Raw genomic sequence first — 13,124 nt, 5'->3', positions numbered from 1 at the left:
TGGGCTGATGTCCTGCTCCTCCTCACTCTCAGTTCTCTCTTAAAGATGTTGTATTCTCTACTGTCAATGTATTGATTGTGTTAAGTCCTTTACTGATGTTATTACTTTTACTGTTAGCTACATTAAATGATGTTTGCAAGATTTGAACATGCATTTATTATACATATATTTGAGATGTTTTCTGGAGACACATCCCTAGGCTCCAAAGCCTTTTTCTTGGTTTCGACATAGGGTTTTGCTATCTGTGAATTGCTCTGTAAAAATGTCCACACTCATTTGTGAATACAAAGGAATAAAATGATGTGTAATATATCTTTGAGATCTGATCTGTCTTTATTGCAGTGTAAATAAACACTCTGTACTGTGTATTCAAAGAGCAGTAAGACTTATTTTTCGGTAACACCGTACTTGTAATATTTTCACTTATATATATATTTTTTTGTGAAAAGTTGTTCAAATGTCCAGCCTAGGGAAACTAAATTACAACCTAATGTTAGACGGTGTGACGCTCGACACATGTTGAGATTGTATTCTTTATTTAAGATATACAGAACACCGTGACACCGTGACCTTGGCTTCGTTAGACTGAAAATATTATTCCTCCTCATATCTTATTGGTATGATAAGGAGAGTGACTGTTATAGACTGTTGAGACAGCCTCAACGGAACCGCATAGTGACTGTCTGTCGTTGCTGCGTTGAGCCACTCGTCAGAGGAGAGAGGCAGCAAGATGACAAAACAGGGCACCCAGCTGGTAAACCACCTTCCAAAGTGCCCTCTGTACCAGTGAGGTAACACAGATAAAGCTTGCTGTAGCTTGGGGTCAAACACAATATGAATCGACAGGAACTGGAGCAGGAAGATGGAGACTTGCGGAGCACTCTCACACTACTGTGATAGCCTTGTCTAGGTATGAAAACATCACTGATGCTCCACACCACTCATTCCCAATTCCCAACACAGATTCCCTCTAACCCAATGATTAGGGGGAAGAATGTGGGCTTCGAATTCTGCACATATTATTCCAGTTATTATTCCAGCTCCTTGAATGACAATTCCAGCTGTAATATAGACCTCTTGAACAGGAGACGTTTAATCTACTGTGGCTTGGCTAATGATGTTTGTATTCTTGTCTCGCTAACCATATTCCAAATTGTAAAGACATAACCCAATAATTGTATAAAAATATATTTATAAAAAATATTCTGGAGGCTGTCCCAGAAATGATTTACATTATTCATGCAAACATACACAAAACAAACAATGTATCTAAACGGTATTCTGCAAAATATACATGATTGTAAGGAATGTGTATTGTAGACCGTAGTGTAGTCTGATATAACCAGTAAAATGTCTGTTATAACTACCAGCCATTGTGACCTCAATTTTCTACCAAAAATGTTGCTAATATACAGTAAATGTTGCTAATTCATAGTTGGATGTAAACAATAGCAAACTGATCTCATATTTTCCAGAGAAAAAAAAACATTTTCCTATTTGGTCAGACATTTATTACTGGGAATAAAGAATACACATTTATTTTGTTTCCCCTTATAACGACCTCTTATTTGTCAATCTCTTCACCACATGACCAGACACCCCCAACTCAGTCCCGGGGGCTCAATATCCCTCACAGTGGGAGCCCAAACCCCTCAAGCTTAAGCTTCAACTTTATTGTCCCAGCGGGAAATTATATCAGGTCTCTGTATATCAGCCTTACAGTAGCTACCTGCTGAAGAGCATATCGACCAGGAAGTCCAGTAGATCTGCTTGGCCAATGACAGGACGGAAGAAGAGCTCGGTGATGAGGTTGGGTGTGATGGTCTTGAGCATGGAGGCCGCGAGCAGGATACGAGCAAAGCGGCTTCGGTCCCCAGGGTGGAGTGGTTGGACCACCTCCCTCAGAGCATGCTGAGCCTCCTGCTGTAAGCCCTCCACGAATAGAGCTGCCGTCAGGCCTTTCACATCTGTTGAGGAGGACAGAAATGTATCATGAGTGGACAAGCTACGTTTCATTGAAAGTATTTTATGTTTTGTTGCGTGTGTTCAGCCTTAACAAGTCTTATTTTATGTTTTGTTGCGTGTGTTCAGCCTTAACAAGTCTTATTTTATGTTTTGTTGTGTGTTCAGCCTTAACAAGTCTTATTTTATGTTTTGTTGCGTGTGTTCAGCCTTAACAAGTCTTATTTTATGTTTGAATTCTGTATGTAGGGAGGTTTATTAGATCATCAAGCAGCTGTGGGGAGGTAAAATCCCTACCGAACAAACACTTCCATTGACTGGTTGAAATATTGAAGCTTTAAGGCAAACCTCACCTGGGTTAAATATCATGGTGCCCTTGAGGTATGCGTACTCCTTTGGACTTAAATCCAGACTCCAGAACTTTTTGAGGCATGACTTGAGTTTGTTCACACCAACCAATGTGGGCTGCTCTCTTTCCGTCTCTGAGCTCTCTTGAGAATTCAAGAGGATTCTTTTCAGCATGCTATCGGCAGGGGTGTCGACGACGTCAAAGTTCATGCCTTCCTGGGCCAGACCCAAAATAAAGAGTGGCGCCCAGCAACTTTGGAGGAGCGATAGTTGATCGTTTGGTGGGAGTTGGTTGAAAGCAGGTAAGTTCTTCATAAAGTTAATTGTTTTCACCAGCACTCCCGATGCCTCTTGGCAAATGTCTGCTGGACTTTTCAAGCACACAGTCCGTCGCATCTCGCAGTTGCATCGATGAGGTATCAAGTTGTAGTTCAGGTTGTTGTGGCTTGACTTGACATTTTCTTGATTGAGGATGTTGTAAAGGATAGCATTTGACTGCCTAACATTGTAATCTGTACATTGACATACGTTATCCATTTTGATGAGATACAGAACAAACTCTCAAAAACAAAATGAAAAGCTGAAATACATTCAAATGGTCTTGTCCTACCAAGACAGGCTCTTGTTGAGGTGGTGTGTGGTTGTGCGGATGCCTTACACCATGCTTCTACTTATAAGGCCAACCCACTGAGCTAAACTTGTGCACCTTGACCTGTCAATACTCCCTCGGCGAAAAAAACAAAGAGCCCCTAAAGAGCAGACAACTCGACTAACGGCGTCCCCTAAAGAGCAGATAAGGTATTCTTATTGAAAACCAATGGATGGAGCATATCCATATTGGGCGGGGTAAACCTAATCTGTGAGACTCTGTCATTACCCAAGGCTGTACCAAGTTACCAAGGACTGTGGGAGTACTCATGCACACTGTATAAAGCTTTCTGCTCAATACCAGCTCACACCTAAGTTGGACACGGGCCAATATAAGCAGGTAAGGGAGCACTGACCTGTCAGCTAAGTCCTTGAGAGATGTACCCAACCTTTAGTTTAGTTCAGACTTACATAGGGCTAAATATACCAAAAACAGTTGGCCTGCATAACCGAATGGATTTCTTGACTAAAAAGGACGTTACATTACATCTTACATTGAACAAAAGCTTACACATTTGTTTTATACAATGCCAGGAATGACAGACGGAATAATAGTGAAACAGAGTGGAATTTAGTGTGGATTTGGAAGCTACAGCCATTCTGCCCTAAACTCTGATCCCAGTCATGTGTCCCCACTGTATATTCCACACTGACTCAGAAGCCTGTCTCACCAATAATGTGTTTTCTGGGAAAATCTGGCCAGCAGACCCAAACTAATAGCAGACCCCGACCAAACCAATACACAACCTTTTGAGACCCACACCAAGAACCAAACTCTTGAGACTGAAATCCAGACCAAGTGTATCGAGAGCCTGACAAGCCCAAAACCAGTTCAAATGTGCAATTAACAAGATCCAGAACGAGACCAAGAGTAAGACCAATCTGAAGGAGTCCCATCCGGTTTCCACAAAAAGCAAGGTGCCCTGACACTTTTGTGTTGTGTCACTACTTTTAGTCACATAACTCTGCCAAGAGATATCTTGACCACACGAGTTGAGAGACTAACTATGATCTGGGACCATGAGCTGAGGTCCCGACCTAGACCTGAACATTGATGCTGGGACCCAGACTCAGTGACCAAGACCAAGACCACATTTACCGTATGTGGCATTGTGTGATCCCAAAACCACAAGATCAAGATTCCATCTCTGGTTTCAACCAACTCAACCATTTAAAGTATGTAAATATATTTGAAGTTTTTTTGCCAAAAAAAACATGATTATTTGCCTCTCTGAACTTAAATAATCAATTGATAGATTTTAAACATGTCTGTCATTGAACAACCCCATGCCATTGATTAGATAGTGAAAAAACACAAACGTGAAATATTGATGGATGTGGTTTGTTATCTTTGCAGTGCCTAGTACAGAGGTTTGAACCAGATAAGCTGATTACTTTATTAGTCTGATAAATTAACAGGATGTGAGCATGTGTCATACAGTGCATTTGGAAAGTATTCAGACCCCTTGAATTTTTCTACATTTTGTTACGTTACAGCCTCGTTCTAAAAGTGATTCAATTGTTTTTTTGCTCCTCAATCTACACACAATACCTCACAATGACAAAGCAAAAACTGATTTAAAAAAAATGTTTGCATATGTACTAAAAAAGTCTAACTGAAATATCACATTTACATAAGTATTCAGCACTCAGCACTTTGTTGAAGCATCTTTCGTAGTGATTACAGCCACAAGTCTTTTTGGGTATGACGCTACAAGCTTGGCACACCTGTATTTGGGGAGTTTTTCCCATTCTTCTCTGCAGATCCTCTCAATCTCTGTCAGGTTGGATGGAGAGCATCGCTGCACAGCTATTTTCAGGTCTCTCCAGAGATGGAGAGGGTTCAAGTCCGGGCTTTGGCTGGGCCACTCAAGTACATTCAGAGACTTGTCCCGAAGCCCTCCTGTGTTGTCTTGGCTGTGTGCTTAGGGTTGTTGTCCAGTTGGAAGGTGAACCTTCGTCCCAGTCTCAGGTCTTGAGCGCTTTGGAGCAGGTTTTCATCAAGGATCTCTCAGTACTTTCCCTCTTTCCCTCGTTCCTGACTAGTCTCCCAGTCCCTGGCGCTGAAAAACATCCCCACAGCATGATGCTGCCACCACCATGATTCACCGTAAGGATGGTGCCAGGTTTCCTCCCGACATGACGCAGCGCTTTAGACCGCCTTAGACGGCTGGGTTCTTGGTCACCTCCCTGACCAAGGCCTTTCTCCCCCGATTGCTCAGTTTTGCTGGGCAGCCAACTCTAGGAAGAGTCTTAGTGGTTCCAAACTTCTTACATTTAAGAATGATGGAGGACATTGTGTTGTTGTGAACCTTCAATGTGGCAGACATTTCTTGGTACCCTTCCCCAGATCTGTGCCTTGACACAATCCTGACTCAGAGCTCTATGGACAATTCCTTTGACAACCAGGCTTGGTTTTTGCTCAGACATGCACTGTCAACCGTGGGACCTTATATAGACAGGTGTGTTCCTTTCTAAATCATGTCCAATCAATTGAATTTACCACAGGTGGACTCCAATCAAGTTGTAGAAACAAGTATGATAAACGAAAACAGGATGCACAAGAGCTCAATTTCGAGTCTCATACCAAAGGGTCTGAATACTTATGTAAATAAAGTATTTCTGTTTTTAATTTTTAATAAATAAGCAAACATTAAAAAAAAAACTGTTTTCGCTTTGTCATTATGGAGTATTGTGTGTAGGTCAACAATGTAATCCATTTTAGAATAAGGCTGTAATGTAAAAAAAAAAAAGTCAAGGGGTCTGAATACTTTCCGAATGCACTGCATGTGTTTGGGTAAAGAGGCGTAGTAGGGGGACCCTGGTTACCACAACACTATTGCTTCAATATCTTTTCTACTTTTTATAATATTTTATCAAACTATTTCTGATACACTGTTTCAACTATCAAATAGTGTTTCATAGCTATCAAAATGTCTAAATCATAGAGTTCCTGCTGAAAGTAGTCAAGGTCAAGGTCAAGGTCATGAGCTGAGCGACTGCAATAAAGAGATTGCAGGTGCAGGCCGCCGATGATATCGCCAGTCACCTGAATGCTTGCATGACGTCCACTTTTAGTCACATAATTCTGACCTGAGACGGTGCCCATTGGTGTATTTTGAGTAGTCTACCCAAACAGACGAAAAAACATCAACATGTTACGTGGGATATGAGGGTTATGAAGAACTATTCTACCGGTGTGCTGGTTTTTGCATCAATGAATATCTGGACGAATCACGATTTTGTCGGGGTACACCTAGACCTGAATTTCAGAAGGGGAGGGGATTTGGCCCATGGACGTGGCTGGGAGGATTTTAGAGGAGGGTGTGGAAAGAGGATCCACCTTACCAAAGAGGATCCACCCTGGTTCCACCACTCGCACTAGGCCAAACACCTCAACCTCTCCGCAGGAGGCCAGCGCTCACTCAAGATGTGGTTGATGCAAGATGTGATTGATGCAAGATGTAGTTGATGCAATATGTGGTTGATGCAAGATGTGATTGATGCAAGATGTGGTTGATGCAAGATGTGGTTGATGCAAGATATGATTGATGCAAGATGTGGTTGATGCAAGATGTGGTTGATGCAAGATGTGGTTGATGCAAGATGTTGTTGCAGAAATACATTGGTGAAGTGGTGTGCATAATGGTGTGCATAATTGGTGTGCATCTAACTTGAAATCCATAATTTCAGACATAGTCCTTATTGAGTAAGGATGATGAGACAAATTGGCTAAAAAGGAAACTGAATTTAAGATAGACAACATTTCTCTGGCATCAACCTGTTACAGTCTGCACAGGGAGGTGTGAGATTGGTATTGTGGTGTCTTCTAGGGCTTTTGGAATGTATCTGTATGCTCACAGGCCTAACTAGCTAGTTTAACAAAAACATGGGGATATTTTGCCAGATACATTCTCTACAGGGAAATAGTCAGACATGCAGGTCTCCACTTCCCAGGCCAAGCATTCAGGCATTGTAACTCCTGAGGCATGCTGGCAGTTGTAAATGCCTTTGATAAGGCTTGTTTTTTTTTATTGAGGTGAGGAGCAGCCTGAGACTGGCACGGAGGACAGACGCTTATCACCGCAGAGATAGTAAAAATCAAACACTGGCAGAATGTTGTAAGGGCTGCATTCTTTGGTCTTTTTGGAGAACAAGACCCCGAAGGTGCTACATTTGCCCTGAGACGTGTGACACATCACTGTCACCTGAGGAATGTCCTTGCAACAAGTTGTTGACATGCTTTATTGCTTTCACACGGCTTTTAATACACCCAATGTCTTTTAATACACCCAGCCAATGTCTAATGCCTCTACTTTCAGCTTCTTACACTGTTTATACTGTGTTGGAAAATCAGAAACACTTGATAGTAACAGCAATCACTACTGGAACATTTTCTAGTGAGGATGTTAATTGCACAGTTCAACCAAGAATCAAATTATTCTCATGAACTTACTATACAACTGTAATTATCATGGTATATTTCTTTGTCATATTCATTTCCCCCTGAACAATATCACTTATTAAGCACAATGATAGATATTAACCAGCAACATCTCTCCTCTCTGCTACCAGGGTCATTGAACTCTAGAGTGGGATATACCATCCTCTCTGACTCTGTGTGTGACGGGCACAACTCTTATTGGCCTTGATCTACTGTGCATGTCACAAAGGTTCACATGAGTCAACATTCATATGGGCACCAGACCCGGTCGGTGACATCACCGCCTCGTGACAGCATGTCGAACTCCCAAAACGGCACGTTCTCTAGTTATCTGAAGGATCTTGTCCATGGACTTGGAGCTCCCTCAAACGTGTACAGTATCACTTACAGTAAGCCAATATCAAATCAAATCACATTTTATTTGTCATTTGCGCCGAATACAACAGGTGTAGACCTTACGGTGAAATGCTTACTTACAAGCCCTTAACTAACAATACAGTTTTGAGAAAATATAGTTAAGAAAATAGTTACTAAATAAACTAAAGTAAAAAAATAAAAAAATAAATGTCAGTATGTTTATTCGTATATCATGACACTTGCCTAAATGATGTGATGTTCATTGCTTTACTGATTGGATGACTACTTTTTTTTGCTTTTTTCTTATTTCCCTATAAATTCAGTTTTATGGGAAAATACACGTATTTGTTTCAATTCCTCACGAGTTTGCTGTAGTTTTGGAGACATATGTTGCCACCATTTTATTTCTCCAACTCTATTTGAATATGATCTGTATTCTAAACTCTTTCTGAAGTTGAATTCAAAGTTGAGTGACCCTTGTGAAAAGCACATTTCATCAGCCCAATTATCTATACTTTTCAAACTGAAGTGGATTTTGTGTCACTTGGTGTCAGCACCCAGAAGCCACCTATATTTCTCGTTTTTATTGTCTCCAATTCAAAAATACTACCATAAAAGCAGAGTTCAAGGCCAGACCTTCCTCTTTGTTGTCTCCAGGTTGCTGAACTGTGATAACCTACAGGTATTCTACAATAGTTGTGTCTAGGGCAAGACAGTAGTAACAAGGAACTCAGAAAGCATTTGATAGTTTATGACTTAGTCACAATTAAAATGGATTTCCACGGCATTGCATGACATATGTTGTTATGTTTTACACAGAGCGTCCTTATGGAAAATAAGGTTATGATTCATGGATTCAAATAACTTGATGTATTATTAGAAATATGCCAATCTGTAAAATATGTTTTATTATACAGTAAGCAACCTATTGTTTCAAAGTCTGCATTGGAGGGACAAATCCTGTGAAATATAACCATCTCATTAAAGAATTCAAATGGATTCTTGGAGGGTTTGTACCATTTGATTTACACAACATGCCTAACCACTTTGAAGATGCAAAATATGTTTTATTGTGAAACAAACAAGAAATAAGACCAAAAAAAACTGAAAAATTGAGCGTGCATAACTATTCAACCCCCCCAAAGTCAATACTTTGTAGAGCCACCTTTGGCAGCAATTACAGCTGCAAGTCTCTTGGGGTATGTCTCTATAAGCTTGGCACATCTAGCCACAGGGATTTTTGCCCATTCTTCAAGGCAAAACTGCTCCAGCTCCTTCAAGTTGGATGGGTTCCGCTGGTGTACAGCAATCTTTAAGTCATACCACAGATTCTCAATTGGATTGAGGTCTGGGCTTTGACTAGGCCATTCCAAGACATTGAAATGTTTCCCCTTAAACCACTCGAGTGTTGCTTTAGCAGTATGCTTGGGGCATTGTCCTGCTGGAATGTGAACCTCCGTCCCAGTCTCAAATCTCTGGAAGACTGAAACAGGTTTCCCTCAAGAATTTCCCTGTATTTAGCGTCGTCCATCATTCCTTCAATTCTGACCAGTTTCCCAGTCCCTGCCGATGTAAAACGTCCCCACAGCATGACGCTGCCACCACCATGCCTCACTGTGGGGAGGTGTTGAGTTTGCGCCAGACATAGCATTACCCTTGATGGCCAAAAAGCTCAATTTTAGTCTTATTTGACCAGAGTACATTCTTCCATATGTTCGGGGAGTCTCCCACATGCCTTTTTGTAAGGCGTGTAGGTGTAGCAGGTAAGGCGGAGTCAGGCGCAGGACACAGAGATGAGTAATTCACGTAACTTTACACAAAACAACAAATATTCCAAGAAGGAAAATAATCAAGCTCACAAATACAGACCAATTTACAACGAACAAACACACACAAATCCATGGGGGAACCAGTGGGTTAAATAAGGAACATATAATTATGTGAATGGAAACCAGGTGTGTAGAAAAAAGACAAAACAAATGGAGAATGAAAAATGGATCGGTGGCGACTAGAAAACGAGTGATGTCGACCGCCGAACGCTGCCCGAACAAGGAGAGGGACCAACTTAGGCGGAAGTCATGACACTTTTGGCGAACACCAAACGTGTTTGCTTATTTTGTTCTTTAAGCAATGGCTTTTTTCTATCCACTCTTCCGTAAAGCCCTCTTTTTACGCTACTGCTACTCTCTGTTCATCATATATGCATAGTCACTTTAACCATACCTACATGTACACACTACCTCAATAAGCCCGACTAACCGGTGTCTGTATATAGCCTTGCTACTCTTATTTTCAAATGTCTTTTTACTGTTGTTTTATTTCTTTACTTACCTACACATACACATTTTTTTCTTCTTCTCCTCACTATTGGATAGAGCCTGTATGTAAGCATTTCACTGTAAGGTCTACACCTGTTGTATTCGGCGGACGTGACAAATAAACTTTGATTTGATTTGAAAGCCCAGCTCTGTGGAGTGTACGGCTTAAAGTGGTCCTATGGACTGATACTCCAACCTCCACTATGGAGCTTTTGCAGCTCCTTCAGGGTTATCTTTGATCTCTTTGTTGCCTCTCTGATTAATCTCCTCCTTGCCTTGTCTGTGAGTTTTGGTGGGTGGCCCTCTCTTGGCAGATTTGTTGTGGTGCCATATTCTTTTCATTTTTTAATCATGGATTTAATGGGGCTCTGTGGGATGTTCAAAGTTTTTATATTTTTTTATAACCCAACCCTGATTTCACTTCACCAGTTTTGACTATTTTGTATATATCCATTACATGAAATCCAAATAAAAATCCATTTAAATTGCAGGTTGTAATACAACAAAATAGGAAAAATGCAAAGGGGATGAATTCTTTTGCAAGGCACTGTAAATGCAGGTATTATGGGTTATGTGTTATTACAAGTATTACTAACTATGGGAACAGCATTTTAGCACCCTCTAGTGTTCTTCTAGGAGAAGCTTAGTCAGGCTTTCATGCAGTGTTTTTTAAAATGATTACCTTGCAATGGGTTTACATCAAAATGTACATCAAGCCGTCGCAGTTAAAAATCAATAACCATTTGCATTTCTACTTGCAATTATATCATAACTAATCAAAGGACCAAAGAGCAAATGTTGGTTTGTTGCGTGAAATCTATTTATTGATGATGACGAGTCATCCTCCAAGGAAATCGGGCAGAGTTTCAGCAAGTGTCCAACATAGTCAGCCCTTCCTCTCTCAGTAGAGACAGCTAGGTACAAATGACTAATGAACCTAATGAAAAATTGGAGACGGGGGCTGCGTTTCTAACCATCCATGTCATATAATTTTGACTGTGATGAATTAAGCAAAATGACTGGGAAAGTAAACAGTGTACTCAATGCATGGGTATCATTTATCATCTCCTGACCTGATAGACTACCGTATCAATTAAGGCACATGCATTAATCCATTTTCAAACTTCACCAACGAACAGGGATGTGACATGGCTACGGTGATTAATCACTGACCAATGCTAACTGACACATTGGGTGTCTGGAGTGATGCTCCCACTTGTGGGCTGTACAATTTCCATTGAAATATAGCAGTGGAATACAGGGACAGTGCAAAATCAAATATCAGTGCATGTAAGTAAGTAGTGCATGTTTGAGATCAACTATATCACAGTCAGACTGTGCAGAACACTGATCTACAAATCACCTTGCATCCCAAATCTACACACTATTAGATTATGATTCTGCCTCCCTCGCCTTGCTGGAATTGAGCCTCTGCTCACAGGTGTGCTCATTTGATGTCTGTTGTTGAGCATCTCAATTGTCTAAAAAGTAGGCAAGTTTCCTTTCTGACATCTCATTTCCTCCATCTCTAATGATGTGTAAGAATGTAGGTCTAAAAGTGAAAGCCTGGTAATCAACCTCCATATTTTACCCAGGCTATCATGTCTTGGGGGGCAGATTTTCGAGTTCCCAGTTGTTTTGAGTCTTGGTCAGTGCTATCTGTGATACTTCGGATGTCCCCACCATAATGGCGCGTTCATGTGCTAGTCGGAACTAGGAAACTCTGAAATGTCCGACTTGCTAACTGGTTGTAGTTATACTCGTGCTGCGTTCAACGAATCAGCAAATCGGACATTCTGAGTTTCCTAGTTCCTACCGGCATTGAACGCGGCATTAAACACAAATCCATCATCCTTCTTTTTATTTTTATTTTTTAATCTCAGAAAAACCAGTATACATACAAGACGTATACAAACAGACAATGATAACATATGCTAGGCTAGGGGGTACAACAAATGACAGATTATACAAAGATTAAAATATACACACGTATTGATTGTTTTAACAGCTTTCTTATTAGAAGAACGTAGAATGGGCTCAATGTACTGCTCGAATTCCTTATAGAAAAAAAGGAAGTGTTTTTTCAAAATTATTTACCACAATTAGATTCATGAGGTAAAATTGTTTAAAAAAAATCCTTATTATAGTTAAGGAAACCGAGCAGCACATTATCCCATAAAAAACAAAAGTCATCAAGAATATTAACAATTATAAAACTATGAATATCTTGCCATAATTTCTTTACATGTAGACAATGCCAAAATAAATGCAAAACTCTTTCTGGATGCTCAACACAAAAAGAACAGTTAATATTAATGTATTTTTTGAGTTTCTTCAGGTAATGATTTGCAGGATAATACTTATTGATCATTCTGAAAGAGACCTCTTTGACCTTGTTAATAAACAGGTATTTGTTTGGTAATAACCATACTTTTCCCCAACAGATATTATTGACAAATGTATTCCAGTAAATTGTGACATAAGGAATGGATACAATATCCCTTTGAAATAAAGCACGTATAGATCTGTTGTTCTGAGGGAGCAAGGAGAAACACATTATTCCTATTGGTGAGTCAACTGGATTAAGCAAGGGTACTTCAAGAAGGTGAGGTCTGGTTACACCTCTAAACAACATGAGAGTTCCAGATGGAATAGCATCAAAAAAACATGGCAAACTCTCTTGGTGTAACGGGGATACTGTAACGAGATAAAAATTCATCCTAATTGAGTAACAATCCTCCTGCATTACAAAGTTGACTCACCAGCAGGATATGATTAGTAAACCAGTTCTTAAAAAACAAAGACGTGTTTCTATACAAAATATCCATATTGTTCCAAATGAAATAACTATGCGGGGGGGAAATTGTTTATATATTAACGACCACGCTAAGAATTCTTGTCTATGAACAGCAGATAACATTTATGAGATTCCTACGAAGTTATTGTTACGAAGTAACATAAAATTGAAGCCACCAAAACGGGAGAAGATATAACGACGGATGAAAGTTCAAATTGAACTGTCCATCATCCATCTAAATCGGAACTTT

At 40.2% G+C, this 13,124-nt stretch overlaps 1 protein-coding gene across 1 annotated transcript; it reads right to left on the bottom strand.

Moving 5' to 3' along the window:
* Positions 1-515: 515 nt before the first annotated feature.
* LOC112236444 (nuclear receptor subfamily 0 group B member 2-like) lies at positions 516-3,054 on the bottom strand. Its single transcript, XM_024405037.2, has 2 exons — positions 2,316-3,054; positions 516-1,967 (listed from the first exon to the last, which is right to left on the bottom strand). The coding sequence occupies exons 1-2, from the start codon at positions 2,845-2,847 to the stop codon at positions 1,726-1,728; spliced, it is 774 nt and encodes a 257-aa protein (XP_024260805.1). The 5' UTR covers positions 2,848-3,054; the 3' UTR covers positions 516-1,725.
* Between the last annotated feature and the right edge of the window lie 10,070 nt (positions 3,055-13,124).

The sequence above is a fragment of the Oncorhynchus tshawytscha genome, linkage group LG23 (assembly GCF_018296145.1).
Source record: "Oncorhynchus tshawytscha isolate Ot180627B linkage group LG23, Otsh_v2.0, whole genome shotgun sequence".
Lineage (NCBI taxonomy): Eukaryota > Metazoa > Chordata > Actinopteri > Salmoniformes > Salmonidae > Oncorhynchus > Oncorhynchus tshawytscha.
The sequence above is the reverse complement of the archived record's forward strand: the minus strand, read 5'-3'. Positions and strand labels throughout refer to the sequence as shown.

Bases quoted from the DNA above. Each gene is read 5' to 3' on its own strand.
- LOC112236444 (XM_024405037.2), bottom strand. From the start codon at position 2,847: ATGGATAACGTATGTCAATGTACAGATTACAATGTTAGGCAGTCAAAT. The intron at 1,968-2,315 runs GTGAGGTTTGCC...CCTCCTCAACAG, and splicing joins CACCATGATATTTAACCCAG to ATGTGAAAGGCCTGACGGCA.